This window comes from Tamandua tetradactyla, chromosome 15, assembly GCF_023851605.1.
Source record: "Tamandua tetradactyla isolate mTamTet1 chromosome 15, mTamTet1.pri, whole genome shotgun sequence".
NCBI lineage: Eukaryota > Metazoa > Chordata > Mammalia > Pilosa > Myrmecophagidae > Tamandua > Tamandua tetradactyla.
In genome coordinates, this window is record NC_135341.1 from 28,270,275 (window position 1) to 28,285,228 (window position 14,954).

The 14,954-nt window shown below is 44.3% G+C and overlaps 1 protein-coding gene, 1 long non-coding RNA gene and 1 pseudogene across 10 annotated transcripts in view; 2 read left to right on the plus strand and 1 right to left on the minus strand.

Moving 5' to 3' along the window:
• The window catches only part of LOC143657032 (uncharacterized), a 106,035-nt gene extending 101,785 nt beyond the window's left edge, over positions 1–4,250 (minus strand). The window contains exon 1 of the long non-coding RNA XR_013162721.1: positions 4,130–4,250. This is a non-coding gene — a long non-coding RNA (uncharacterized LOC143657032). The remainder of the gene's footprint in view (positions 1–4,129) is intronic.
• Positions 1–14,954, plus strand: part of ARHGEF3 (Rho guanine nucleotide exchange factor 3) — a 390,935-nt gene that overhangs the window by 201,624 nt on the left and 174,357 nt on the right. The window contains exon 1 of one of the 9 annotated variants that reach the window (XM_077128941.1): positions 222–518. The exons of 6 other annotated variants lie outside the window; for them this stretch is intronic. Coding sequence is in view for 2 of the 3 variants with exons in the window: in XM_077128945.1 (XP_076985060.1) it covers positions 468–518 (51 nt within the window). In the remaining variant the exon portion in view is untranslated. Of the gene's footprint in view, positions 1–221; positions 519–14,954 lie in introns of those variants that run through there. 2 more of the 9 variants (XM_077128945.1, XM_077128940.1) reach the window with 2 other exon arrangements.
• LOC143657031 (abl interactor 1 pseudogene) lies at positions 10,918–11,829 on the plus strand (annotated as a pseudogene).

Sequence of the window (14,954 nt, forward strand, 5' to 3'; positions counted from 1 at the left end):
TTTCTTCTCTATCCATTTTCACCCCAACTTTTGAGTCTATAAAGCTCCAGATTGGAGATAAGATAATGTCCTAGAGGCAAACTTTTGTGAGAGCTGGACTGACTGACCACTCCGGTTTTTAGGTGGAGACCCATTCATTGAGCATTGTTTGTTTCTTACAGAGTGGGGATTATGAGCCAGAAAGTGAATTTCTGGTGTGACTTTGAATGCCCAAAGGGCAAAGAGTGCTCTAAAAAAGCAGCAGCAGCACAGCAGCAGTAGGCAAGGAAACTCTGGAGGTGGGGAGCTCTTGACTGGTGCAGCTCTTGACTTCTAACACTTGTAACTGATGGCCCCTGTCACTTCCTGTCACGCAGCCTCCCTTAAGTGGTGGGGAGGAGTTCCTTCAGGGAAACCATGCTCTGCCCTGCTCGCAGAATCCCGTCCGCAAGGCTCCGCTGTGGTTAGGGGCTGGGGACTCTGGGTGGATGAGGTCGGAGTGCCCCATGGTGTGGTGTTGCTTCTTTGTCAGTGCTCAGGTAAGCCCCTTGCGGCGGGGAGGAGAGAGGGTGCGGCTGCTGTGCTGGGCATGGACTGGCCCCTAACTCCCATCCAAGCCCGTCTCAGGGGCCGAGGTGTGGGAGGATGCTGCTGTCTTTTCATCTCTCCAGAAACTGAGCAGGGAACTGCTGGGCTGATGGAGACAGATTTCTGCCCCCCTTTAGTATGAATCAGAAAAGAGCCATGTGGTTGGGCTCGAGACCACAGACGGTCATGCTTAGCTGAGATGGGGAGCTCTACAGAGCACACCGCAGCTGGCGTCTTGTTTAGGGTCAGTGATTGGAGGAGGGCGAGGCAGGGAGTCCTTTCACTGTGTTCTAAGATGCTTGTGTTTTAATCTTTACAAAAGCCCTGTTTTCAGCTCAGGGAAGCAAAGGAGTTTAAAAGAAAGGATACCTCTGCCTTCTGTTTTTTTTCTCTTTTTAATGACAAAGTGAATTTCCAGAATCTTCTCCTCTACTTTGGATTGGCATGTGGTTAAACTCAGTTTTGGAAGTTCATTCTGTTTGGGGCAACTTTTTAAAATTCAATATAGGTTTTCTTAAAGTGATCCTTGTATTTTGAATGTGCTCATCATTAGGAAGGTGAAAAAATAGTAACAGTAGAGACTTGGACTCCCCACCTTGAAAGTTTTGATGTCTGGTTTGGGGTATTTTGGAAGGAACAATTGGAAGCGTTGCATTTCTTTGAGAGTATTGAAGTTTATAATCCCTGTCCTATTTATATATTTACCTATTTATTTATTGGGGGGTTATTAAAGATTTGGGTAAGCCAACTCTTTCCTAAAGGATGCCCATTGCTATTTCTATTTCTCTCATCAGAATGACATTTCTCAGACTGACTGTGTAATGCCCAGCACAGAGAGCACTCAGCAAATGGAATCTGTGTCCCTTTTTACACCGAGACTAGAATGTGCTGCTGGCCAGCAGAGATGAGCTCTTAGCACATAAGGGCTTAGCAGCCACAGGGCTCTAAAGCATCTTATATCCTGCGAGGAACATGGCTGAAGTGTGATTTTGTGGGAAACGGCATATTCCATAGAAGAACTGATACTTCACGTTAAAACCCCAATTCCAGTTGTTGGCTTTCTCCTGGCCATGTTTTTACAGCTTGCCCAGGATGCTAGATGGGAGCTGTGGAAGGGGAAGTTGATTCAAACCAGCGCTTAAAAAAGGCCTTCTGGATGAACACTCAGACATGACTCGGAGGGGCTGGGTCAGGGCGGTGACCCTGAACGTCCACTGGGACAGAAACAATGGGCAGCTTTAGAACCCATTAGCTGTAGGATTATATGCTCCTTGGATGTCACTTAGGGAAGCTGTTGCCAGTGCTGGCTACTGTGGGCAGTGCTCTTGGGAAGAGGTTTCGTGGAGCTCAGGAAGCAGCTCTCATGCTCCACCAGTGCTCTTTGTCTGGATAACTTTGACCTCGTTCTACCTTCTCCACATCCTTTGAGTACCTGCCTTAACTGGGCAGCTTTGTTTATTTCCTCATCTCTTTCCTTCCAGTCTTTGTTGTCACATTTGCCACCTGTCTCCCTTTCTTCTCATAGATACCCAGCCCCTGCCACAAATTCCAGGTAGAGGGCACTCCTCAGGGAGCAGAGATGAGAGCACTGGATTGGGAGTCAGGAGTTTGGGATTCAAATTCTGGGTTTGCAATTGATCTTGAGCAACCCGAAACTCCATGGGTACCAGCTTCCCCATCTGGGAGGCAGTAAAAATAGATGTTAAGAACTCTGGTTCTGGAGGTGGACAGTCAGGGTTTGAATCCTCACTCCATCCGTTACTGACTTTGTGACCTTGTGCAAGTTCTTTACCTCTCTGGGCTTCAATGAACTCATTTGCAAAAAGGGAGATGATGCTGTTACCTGTCTCATGGGTGGATGTGAAGAATTGGTAAAATAATATCTATAAAGACCTTAAAACAATGTTTGGTATAATGTTGGTGCTCAGAAATGCTAGCTGCGAATAGGAATGTGATTTGTAGGAAAATGAGGCAACTTGAAATGGATTGGTGTTTTCCACATATCCACATATCGGTTGTACTATTTATTATATTTTGCTTACCGTTTTTGTTTTAAGTTGTATACTTTCTAAAAATTAGGCTCATCCTAAGCAGTAATAGTCCTGCAATCACAGATTGGATATGTATTTCCTAAAACATATTAAAATAAATATTTACAGATTTCCTGCATGCTGTCTAATATGAAGTGGCTCCACCACCAGGGTCCACTTCCTATGCTTTGGAGACTGTGGAACCAGTGGCTGTGAGCAGCTGGGGTCTAGGTTGCTGCCTGCTAGTGATTTTGGAAGTGCTTATCCCACCAAAATGAACAGTCAGCCCAACCTTTCATTCATCAGATGCTGCCTGAGAGCCAGCTTTGTGCCCTTCTCTGTGTCATGTGCTCAGATTGTGAAAATATGGATCTTAGTAGTCCCTACAGTCTTCTTTGATGGGCCATTTCCAGCCCAGAGAGAAGGAGGAAAAGAGAGCCTAAAAATGACCCAACTTCTGAAATCCCATCTTAATGAGAAGTGAGAGAAGCCAGGGCCACTGTCCTGAAATCTCTGGATGTGAGTAAAGGAAACCATCTCAGTCAGCTTTTGCTGAGTGACAACCATCTCCAAACTCAGTAGCAAACAATAGCAGGCATTTATTTTTATGCTTAAATCTGTGCATTGAGTGGAGTGTAGGTTCATTCTGGACCCAGTGGTTCATATGTATATTCTTCTGGAAAAGGTCAGAAGATCCCAAAAGATCAAGAAGAAGCATACAATGTCTCTAAGGCCTAGGCTTAAATTGATATACCATGCCTTCCACCTACATTCCATTGGCCAAAGCAAGTCACAGGGCCAAGCCATGGAGGTCAGGGGAGGACATAAATATTTGCTGGCAAATAAATTAATCTACTACAGAAATAATCATTATTTACTCTCTTAACCTACATTTGTTGAGTGCCTACTTTGTGTAGGGCATTCTGCATACTGAGGACAATAAACACAGTAACAGTATATGATGAGGAAAATGAGAACACCTAACCCAAGGCCTGGCATGTCTTAGTGCTATGTAAGTATATAATGAATGAATATCTGCTAGTACCTATTGTGTGCTGGCTGGTGCTGAGTACTTCCCATGGATTATCTCATATTATCCTGCCAGCCCCCGTGTTGGGCAGGTATAGTGATCCCAGGTCAGACAAGAGCTATGCTGTCCTGACCTGTTAAATGCTTATAGTCTTCTGACATAAGGAAAAGGGGAGCTGGTGGAGGCACAGTAGCAGGGAGAAGCCACATGCAAAGAGATCATCCCCGATGGGGGAAGAGGCAGGCTTTGCACCAGAGAGGCCAAAGTTCAAATCCCTACCCCACCTCCACCCAACCACGAGGCCCTGAGTACACCCTTCTCTCTCTGAGCATCACACTCCCATCTGTAAAACATGGGCGAGAAAAACTCCTCCCCTGTAGACTATGTGTCACATAAGAGTTCCTTCAGTTCAGCTTGGTACGTATGTATTACAGTGTACTCTTTGTGGAACTGTCTTTGGGGGCTAACTCGTCAGTACCTACCGTATGTACTAAGAACTTACCACTGTGGCTGGCATATCACAGCTTCTCTAACTCACTGGCCCTTTGCCTTCTTGAGATCACTTATGTCTCTGAGTGTCATTGTGCCAGTTTGAAACTGGTCATGTATCCCAGAAAAGCCATTCTCTTTAATCCTCATTCAATATTGCTGGGTGGGATCTTTTTTATTGTTTCCATGGAGATGTGACCCTCCCAATTGTGGTTGTTGGGTTAGATGGTTTCCATGGAGATATGTCTCCACCCATTCAAGGTGCAGTTGCTTACTGGAGCCCTTTAAGAGGGGAGCATTTTGGAAAAATTTCAGAACCAAGAGAGCTCACATAGCCAGAGACCTTTGGAGATACATAAAGAAAACACCCCCAGGGAAGCCATTGAAGAAACCTGGAGCGAAAGCGAGCAGAAGTCCCAGCGCTTTTCCAGCTGAGAGAGAAACCCCGAATGTCATTGGCCTTCTGGAATCAAGGTATCTTTCCTGGATGCCTTAGTTTGGACATTTTTACGGCCTTAGAACTGTAAACTTGCAAATTAATAAATTCCCCTTCTTAAAAGTCATTTTGTTTCTGGTCTATTGCCTTCCAGCAGCTTTTACAAAAAACTGAAATAGTCATCTTCAGAAAACTGCCAGAGTTGTGAGGATGTATGTGCAGACCTGCAGCCCCAGGCAAAGTATTCTGCTCTGATTGTTCATTCTATCCCTCTCCTTTCTTTCTCTTAAGATCTTAATCCAATGGAAGAGACATTTTCCATATTTGTATGCCCAGTGTTGGGGTCAAGGCTTGACTTGTTGTAACTGCCCAATGAGTGTTTTCTAAATGAGGGAGAGAATGGGATGATGTTTTTGTTGATATTTCATTTGTGTGTGCATAGGATCACAGAACTTTGGGACTGGATGAGATAGGAGAGCTCCTATAGTCCAACCCCTGCATTTTATAGATTATGAAACAGGCCCAGAGAGGGGACTTAGCTTTCCCTAAGACACACAGCTAATGATGATGACGATGATTGTGTTGATGATGAGGATAACAGCAAGAAATATAATTGTATTAATAATAAAATTAATGATTTCCCCCAGGAGATGACTTAAGCCCAGTTATAATTAGTTCTCATTCCTTCAGTACTTAGATCCTTCAGAAAATAGATCCATTCTGATCTGTCAGTTTTATGTATCATTTTGTAAAACTGGGTTTTCTTGACCCTCATGTTTAAACCCAAAGACCTGGATGACGGAAGCATGCCTGCTGTGTCTCGACTGTGGCACCATTGTAGCATGAGCCCTTCTGGGCAGGGCCTCTGTCACCTCTTCCCATCCCTTTGTCCTCACCCAGAGCTGTGTGTACAGACTGCCGGGTCAGCCAAGGGTGGAGCAGGCAAAGGATTTGTTTCTGTGGCGTCCTGTAAGTCCTATTGGATTCTGTTCTATTCTTAGTTTCGAAGATGCTTTGTTCTCTGGTGCATTGTGTTAACGGCCACCTGGAAATCAGTCCCCACTCACTCAGGGTCAGCGATGCCATTGGCCCTGCCTGTGGCTGCACAGGCCGGAGGTGGACTGGCTTGTCTCAGGACTAATTGTTTATCATCAGGATCATCTCAGCCTTTTCTCCTTTTGTTGTACATACTGTCTGCATGGGGCAGGCAAGAGTGAGGAGAGAAGAGAGATGCCAATGCTTCTGTTATTCTTTATAACAATAATAATTATGCTTACTTCCATGCAAAAGAAAAAAAAAAGTGCTAAATTCCAGGCTTCAACAGATATCTGCAGCCTTTGGAGCAGGACTCTCCAACAGACACAGAATGCAAGCCACATGTATACTCTTAATTTTTCTGATAACCACATTAAAAGAGATGAAATTAATTTTAATTACATATATTTCACTTGACCCAGCATATCCAAATATTTCAACATGTAATCAATGTATAACATTTTAGTATATGTGCTGCCGAAGCGAGCACAATATATAACACTTTGAAAGAGGTATTTTACCTTCCTGTTTTCATGCTAAGCCTTTGAAATTCAGTATGTATTGTATACTTAGAACACATCTCAGTTCGGACTTGCCACATTTCAAACGCTTGGTAGCCCCATGTGACTCGTGGCTGCCTTAGTGGATGGTGCAGGCCTAGGGCAGCACTGTCCAATAGAACTTTTTATAATGATGGAAAGGTTCTGTATCTCTGCTGTCCCATATGGAGGCCACTGGCTACTTGTGGCTGTCCAGCACTTGCAAAATGGCTAGTATAGCTGAGGAGCTGAGTTTCACATCTTATTTAATTTTAAATAATTGCACTTAATTTTGAAAGCCACATGTGCTGGTAACGAAGCCCTCGATTTTTGTTCTTCTTAGAGAAATGTCACCTTAAAGTTGACCTAGGTATCATTTTTTTCATCTCCCCCATTGACAGAGATTACAGAGTTGGCTGATAGTGTTTACGAGAGGATGGGGAAATGGAACCTTTCATGTGTGACCATCGGGAGTATAAATTAAAAGTCTTTTTGAAGGCTGAATTGGCATGTAGCAGCAATACTGCTGCAAATGTAGTAGAAGGATATTTGCTGCAGCAGGAGATTGGAAGCCACGTAAATATGCGGGCAATGGCGACTAGATAAATGAGTGATGGTAAAAACAAAACAAAACAAAAAAAAACCTGTAAGTTGCAACTCTTGAGAGTAGAGGCAAATTTTTATCTGATGACATGAAATGATCTCCAAGATCTAGTGTTAAGCAAGAATAGGGCAGTGCATAGAGTATGTTATCATTTAGGTAAAATAAATGATTTGCTTATTTGTCTGGAATAGCTCTGGAAGAATACAGAAGGAATCAATAGTAGTGGTTGCCTCCTGGAGAAGGATTGAGTAGCTAGGGCAAGAGAGGCACCTACTTATCTATGTATCCTTCTGGAATTTAATTAGGTCTCATGCACTTGTTTTACCTTTTTTAGAACAATATCTAAAAAATAAAAAGCGGAAACTCTAAGGGAAGGGTGAATTAGAGAAGGCGTCCTAAAGCAGGTGACCTTTGGACTGGGTTATAAGGGATGCATAGGAATTTTTCAAGGAGGAGGAAAGCTGAAGCTCAGAGGCATGGCCGACCATGGCAGGCTCCAGCAGCGGTGCACCCACATGTGGGCAGAGCACCTAGTATGCAAAGCAGGGAGTGATGGTGTTTGGACAGGGACTGGGTTGGTCAGCTGGGCAGGGTCTTGTGAGCAGAGTTTACACTTAACCCTGTGAGCCTTAGGTGGCCGCTGACAGTTTGAAGGAAGGGGGAAGCAACATGAATGTGTATGTGTGAAAGACAACTTTTGGTTGAGTAGAGAATGGTCTGAAACAGCAGTTCTTAAAGCGGGCCTTGGACTGGGCCTCATCCCAAACACCAGCCCAGGTCAGGCAAAAGAAAAAGGCCCGATTCCTTCTCCTTCAGCGAGGTTTCACCTGGTCTTTGGAGTCCCCAAGAACAAGAGGGTCTGTGGGGACCTCCCTTTTCAACTGCAGAGCTACAAAGCAGATTTTCTGCAGAAGCAGGTATGCAAATCCAGCTGTCTTTTATATGGCCAAGCATTAAAGAGAGTCGTAAAAGTATAAAATGGGGGAGCGAGGGTAATTCAGTGGTAGAATTCTTGCCTGCCCTGCAGGAGACCTGGATTCGTTTCTGGTCCATGTACTTCCCAAACAAACAAACAGAGAAACCAACCAATCAACAGACAAGCGAAATTCAACAAATGATGCTGCAATAACAGGATACTTACATGGAAAAAGAACGAAATATGACCCCCGCCATAAAGCATACAAAGAAAAAAAAAGGTATAAAATGATGCTACTCTTCTCACTATGTTTTATTTTTAAATGTGATTTTCATTAAACTATGTTAATTAGATTAACATGACAGGTTTAGTATTTTTAAAAGAATTAATGAATATTTTTCAGATTTCTCAATTTTGTTTTCTAATACCATGAATACTGATAGATATGATACACTTAAACAAAATCTCTTTGGGACCCTCACTAATTTTTTTTTGATGGGTTACAATTCCACAATTTAGGCTTGTTTTCCTAACTGCTCTAAGGTACTAGAGACTAAAAGGAATATCAGTATAATGATTCAGCTCTCATATGCATTTGTTAAACCTGAGCTTCTCTGTGGAACTCTACCATCACCTTTGATCTTTCTCCCACTCTTTAGGGGTATTTGGGCTATGCCCATTCTAACTTTTTCAGATTGGAAGGGGCTGTCAATAATATGAGATGGGGGGGTAGAACTAGTTGATGTTCTGGAGAAGCCGGGCCCTCTGCATTTCAGGATTTATATGGTCCAGGGACCCATCTGGAGGTTATAGGTTTTGGAAAGTTACTCCAGTGTATGGAAACTTTGTAGAATCTTATATAATGCCCTCGGTATTTTTTAGGATTGGCAGGAATGGTTTTGTTTGGGGTGTGGCAAGTTATTGTAGGTAGCAATGTCTAACTGAGGCATGCATAAGAGTGACCTCCAGTGTAGCCTCTTGACTCTATTTGAACTCTGAGAGCCACTGATACCTTATCTGTTACAGTTCTTTTCTCCCTTTGGTCAGGATGGCATTGTTGATCCCACAATGCCAGGGCTGGTCTCATTCCTGGGAGTCATATCCCATGCCACCAGAGAGATTTTCATCCTTGGATGTCATGTCCCATGTAGGGGAGAGGGCAATGGTTCACTTGCAGAGTTGGCTTAGAGAGATAGAGTCCACATCTGAGCAACAAAAGAGGTCCTCCAGGGGTGACTCTTAGGCATACCTTTGGTAGCTAAACTTCTCTGCTACATACAAAAGCTTTACAACAGCAAGCCTCAAGATCAAGTGCTTGGCCTATTGATTTGGGTGTCAGGACCGGGGAGTTTTGATGGAGACATGGAAGTTAGGAACACTCTGGGAGTTGGAGCTTTGTGAAGGCCAATAATTTTTAGAAGTATGAAGGGCTCCTGAGACCAAAACTTTTGAGAACCACTGATCTGGAAATAGGGACACCCTGAATGCTTGTAATTCTGGTTGGATCAGAAACTACATGGAAACAAATGCATCTATCCAAACGTGAGTCGTTTGGAGGCGTGAGCATACAGCATTGCAGCCAATGTATTGCTTGTGTATGTCAGTGCGCCCGTATAGTCTGGGCAGTGTGTGTGTGTGTGTGAAAGAGAGGAAGATTGGTTGATGGATCGGTTTTGGCTGATGGGGAATATTGGTACATGTACTTTACTCCATTTCCTTACTAATGGACATTTCTGTTATTTCCAGTCCTTTGCTGTTGTAAACATCCTGAACATCTGTACAGTCTCCAAGTGCCCATGTGCAAGAATGACTTTAGAGTAGTTCCCTAAGGGAGGAGTGCTGGTCACTAAGACATGCTCATCTTTGGCTTGACTGCCGCTCTCCAATCCGGGAGTCTTCCTCCAGCCTTGTATGAGTCCCCATTTCTCCAGTGCTTGGTATTGTTAGACTTTTAAATTCTGGCACTCTGATGGGTGTAAAGTTGTATCTTGTTTTAAGCCCTCTTCACCATCGCCCTTACACCTTGGAGCATAAGGTACTCTGCTCTGAATTGTCGACAACTCGGGACGTCAAGGAAACTTGTGTTTGTTTGTGTGTGTCTGTGTTCATGTTTGTGTGTGCGTGTACATATATGTGTGTGCGTGTTACGTTTATGGATATGTATACATATGTGTAGCTCTAAAAGCTGAACCCCCTGGGTGTGCTCTGTGTTCTGGTTCCCTGGGTGAGTAGGGAGTAAAAACCAGAATGCTGCTCTTCATTTTAGATAGAGATTACCCTTCAACATTTCTTGTGCTTGCAGCATTTGCTGTAATTTGGGCCTGGTGAAGTCCTCACTGAAGGAGAAGAAACTGGACCTTCCTCTGCTGCCTGATCTGGACTGTGTTTGGTGTGAGGCCCCAGGCTGAGGCATTAAGCTGAGACCCGAGGCTTTAGGCAAACAGGAACTGGAAGAGTAGGGGCTCCCGTCCTCGCATGGTCAGGCTCCGCCTCACAAGGCCCATGCTTGGTTTGATGCTCCGCTAGTGCCCTCTGGAAGTTCTTAATAATACTTGAACCAGGGGTCCCACATTTTCCTTTCTGCACTGGGTCCTGTAGATCATTTAGCTGGTTTTGCCTGAAGCATCTTTGCGTACCTCATACTGAAAAAGTGGTGGGTGGAGAGGCACAGCTCCTCAGGTGAGTTCCCCTCACTCGGGCAAGGACCCCCGCGCCCCCAATCACTCGGAGCCCTAGAGCCCTTTTGGATGAAATACTTGAATGTTTTCTTATTTCATTGTCTCTTTTCTTACTGCTCTTTCTCTTTCTTTTCTTCTCCCCTCCTCTCTTCCCACCTCTCCCTTCTCTCCCTTGCTCACCCTCCTTTTTGCCTTCCCTCCCTTCTGTTTCCCTCCCTCCCTCCTGCACTTCCTTTCCTCCTTTCTCTCTCTCCTTCTGTCCTAATCCCTGCCTTTTTCTGTTCGCTTCCACTGTTTCCTTTGGCATTAATCTCAGGTCCTCAGGGAAGCCACGGCCTTTTCATTTACCGGTTCACTCACTTGTGGGTCACCTTCTTTCTGCCGTGCATGAGGTCATGCTGGGATCCTAACAGAGTCCCAGTGGTTTCAAAAACATCGCTCACAGAGGGGGTGATTGTAATCCCTGAATTCACAGGTAAATTGAGGATCTCATATTTATTCTTAAAAGCATTTCCCTACAATCCCAGGCGGGAGGGCACACAGGCCGTGGGTACCGGGCGGCGAGGCCCGCGGTGCTGCTGCCGATGCTTTAACGCCGAAAGGGGTGGAAAACGGCAGAGCTGCAGAGGTTACGAGGCGAGGAGATCCCGTCTGGCGAGAGGGCGCTGATGGAGAGGTCCCAGAACCTGACGGGGGTGGCTGACTACTGTGAAAACAACTGCACACAGGCTACAGTCCAGAGAAAAGCTTTAGAGAAGACCAAAGCCTGCACAACCCGATCCCTGGCTAATGGTGCTTATCAAATAAACGCGCTGGCCGGCAAGGTTCTCGGACAGCTGGACGTCCCGGCCTCTCAGCTTCGGAGAATGGAATCTTCCATCAGTCATCTCGCACACATCGGGGACATTCATAAAGAGAAAGTGGCTCGAAGAGAGATTGGTATTCTGACAACAAATAAAAATACATCAAGAACCCTCAAAAGAATGGCACCTGCAAGTATGGAGCGCCCTGTGAGGGACATCAGACACCTACTGGCTGTACAGTTCTGGACGATGTGGGCCATGGTGTCAATCATGGAAATAACCAACCTGCGAGAACCGGCACACTGTCGGAGCAAGTCTCCCTCCTCAGAAACTGCCGGGTCCTCCCCAGTCAGGCTGGGGAGCACTGGGACGGAATGCTCCTTCCAAAACCCTGGAACCTGTTCGACCCCCAGCAGTTCCTAAGGAACCACAGGATGAGTCCTGCTAGCCTTGGAAGTCAGCATAGTCCAGGCATTCTTTAAGTCAGAGGTAAATAAAGCTGCTTTAAATCAGAGACCGAGGATGCAGCGACCATGGAGGCAGCGGAGGAGGTGGAAGTCGGGAGAACAGTGGAAGCAGCGATGCTGCCATTCCCTTTGCCACGCCTGCACTTCACCACCCACTAGGGGACCCGTTACTGATAGTCCATCTCCACCCCCAGCACCTCCACCGACGACACGCCCATGTCTGATGATCCTCCGCCCCCACCCCCACCTCCAGGAAATGGTGAAGATGAGGAGACTACAGGGATTCAGTATAACGATCCATATGCAGGTGGGGATCCTGTCTGGGCCCCTAAGAATTAGATTGAGAAAGTTGCTGCAATATAGGATTATACAGAAGACAAGGATGCTGAGCTGTCATTATGGAGGGTGCAGTGACTTACGTGATAAAGAAGAACGATGACAGCTGGAGGAGGGAGTCTGCAATCGAGTGACTGGTCTGTTCCCTGAAAACGATGTTGAGTCAGTCATGATTAAACTATACTGATTAAACTTTTTGGCTCTTAAAGTAGATTATTATTACTCAGTCATACTGTGGGACTATTATGGCTGACAGAATTGTCTTAATATGTTTTAAAATGTATCCATGTTTTCAGGACATGCAGTTTTATTGGTATTTTTGAATGTCTTCACATAAGCATAAATCTTTGAGGCAGTTTGTATATTGCTAAACAGCAGGTTATGCAAGAGGCTGTCCAGAAGTGATTATGTATTTACTTACTCATTGTTAATTTTATGGCCAGCCTAAATATTCTGGGGAAGTGGGGGTATATAAATATTTAATGAATCGTGATTCAGATTATCCCTTACATCTCTCAGTGCAGTGTGGTTACTAATCCTGTCAGGCTAATATTAAAATCAGAAAATTAAAAAAAAATGTTTCCCAATCTCTAATCTTCTCATTACCCACCCTCTTCCCCATCCCAGAAATCTCCTTAGCCACATGTTGTAAAATGTTAGAAGGTTTCCTTTAAAGGAAAGGGTTCAACTCTTTCATTTTACAAATAATGAAACTGAGATCAGAGAGGGGAAGTGAAATGCCTAAGGTCACACAGCTAGTCTGATGGCCTTAAAAATAGATGACAGCTCTGGTCATAATTATTTAATTTTTCTATTTTCAGCCAAAGCACCAGGTAAGAAAAAGGTAACATCAATGTTGATTGGTAACTTGTTGTACGAATGTATAAAGCAAATTTCTGCAAATGGTGTTAAGTTGTTATAAAGCTCCTAAAAATATATGAATAGAGTCCCCGCCCTGATCAGGATGGCTGGGTAAGATACTTCAATGCTCTGTCCCCCCACAGAAACTTTGAACAACCAGCAAGGACTGATAGAAACAGCTTTTTTCACAGCTCCAGGAAACAGTTCAAGACTGCAGTAACAGGATGAGTACTGAATCAAGAAAATGACCACTTCAAAGCAGCAGGATCTGTGGTGTCCTGGCTGGCCCCTCACCACCCCACACCAGCTTGATGCACAGCCTGCCCATGCTCTCAGTGTGGATGCTGGTCCTGGTTTCAGAGAGAGCAGAGTAACCCTCATGTATGTATGGGTGCATGTATGTCCGGACAAGTTTATCTGGTAGTGACTTGAGGGATTTGCCATTCCAGAACTTGCTCTGTGTGTAGAAGGCAGTTCACAGAGCTCTCCTACAGAATGCTGTGGAAGAGTAGTCAGGTTGGGTTGCCTGAGGCAAGGGATTGCTGACTGTAGGACATACCGGAAAGTTCCCTGGTTGGTGAGGAAACTGTTTTCTAAGGAAGAAGGGATACTTAGAACCATATAAAGGGGAGAAATCCTAGGGCCATACCCATATGCCCAAGATAAGACACATGCACACAAAGGACAAGAAGACCTCAATGCATTGGCCTGGAGCTGTTCTCTAAACTGATTCCGTGTATACATCCTGAAGGAAAGCATTTGCACAGGTCAAAACTTGCAAAGACTAGGAAATGTGGGTTTTTTCCCTTGGTGTTTTTTTTTTTTTTTGTATTTTGTTCACTTCTGGCTATCAAGGAAAGTTCTGTCATAATACTAGCTGCAGAGAAGCTTAAGGAACAGATGCAATAGTCTAAATTCCAGCAATAAGACCTTGAAATATTAAAAGGTCACAGAACGTACAATAAAGCAGGAAGTGATAAATCAAGCAAAGGAGAAGATTAAAGTGTTAGAGAAGCCATCAATGAGGAAAACTGGACCTGGGTCATAGCAGATAAATGCTTTAAAAAGATGATCCTAAATATGCTCAAGAGCTAAAGAAAAATGTGGATAAAGAACTAGGGAAATCAGAAAAGTTATAGGTGAACACAGAGAATGTCAATAGAGACATGAAAATTATGAAAAGGAACCAAATGGAGCTGAAGAACACAGGAACAGAAATTTAAAATTTCTTTGAGGGATCCAACAGAAGTTGGCAGAAGAAAGAATCAGAGAACTGGAAGATAAGACATTTGAAGTCTTTCAATCTGAGGAACCAAAAGGAGAAAAAATGAAGAAAAGTGAACAGAGGCTGAGGAAACATGGGATACCATCAAGTGTATCAATAAATGTATTGTAGAAATCTGTTTTAGTTTGTTAATGCTGCTGGAATGCAATATGCCAGAAATGGAATGGCTTTTAAAAAGGGAACTTAAGTTATACGTTTATAGTTCTAAGGTCATAAAGATATCCAAACTATGGCACCCAGAGAAAGATATCTTGACCTAAGGAAGGCTAATGTCTGTTGCATGAGAAGACTTACGGCTGGCATCTGCTTGTCCTTGTTCCCAGTTCCATTGCTTCCAGCTTCTGATGCCAGTGATTTCCTCTCTAAGTGTCTGTGGGCCTTCACTTAGCTCCACTAGGACACAGCTCTGGATTCTGGCTTGCTTAGCATCTCATGGGAAGGCACATGGCAACATCTGCCGAGCTCTGCATCTCCAAACATCTGGGTCTAGGCGTCTGCTCTCTCTGTTAGCACTCCAAGCATCTCCAGATGTCTGTGTCTCTGTCAGCTCTCAAGCAACTGACTTTACTCCAAAATGTCCTCCCTTTTCAAAAACTCCAGTAAACAAATCAAGGCCAGTCTTGAATGGAGAGTCACATCTCCATCTAATCAAAAGTTCACACCCACAATTGAGGGGTCAATCTCCATGGAAACAATTTAACCAAAGGTCCCTCCCTAAGCAACAGGTCTGCCTCCACAAGATTGGATTAGGAAAGAAAATGTGGCTTTTCTGGGGTACATAACAATTTCAAACCAGCACAGAATCCCAGAAGGAAAAGAAAGAAAGAAAGGGGCAGAGAGAATGTTTAAAGAAAAAAATGGCTAAAAACTTCCCAAAT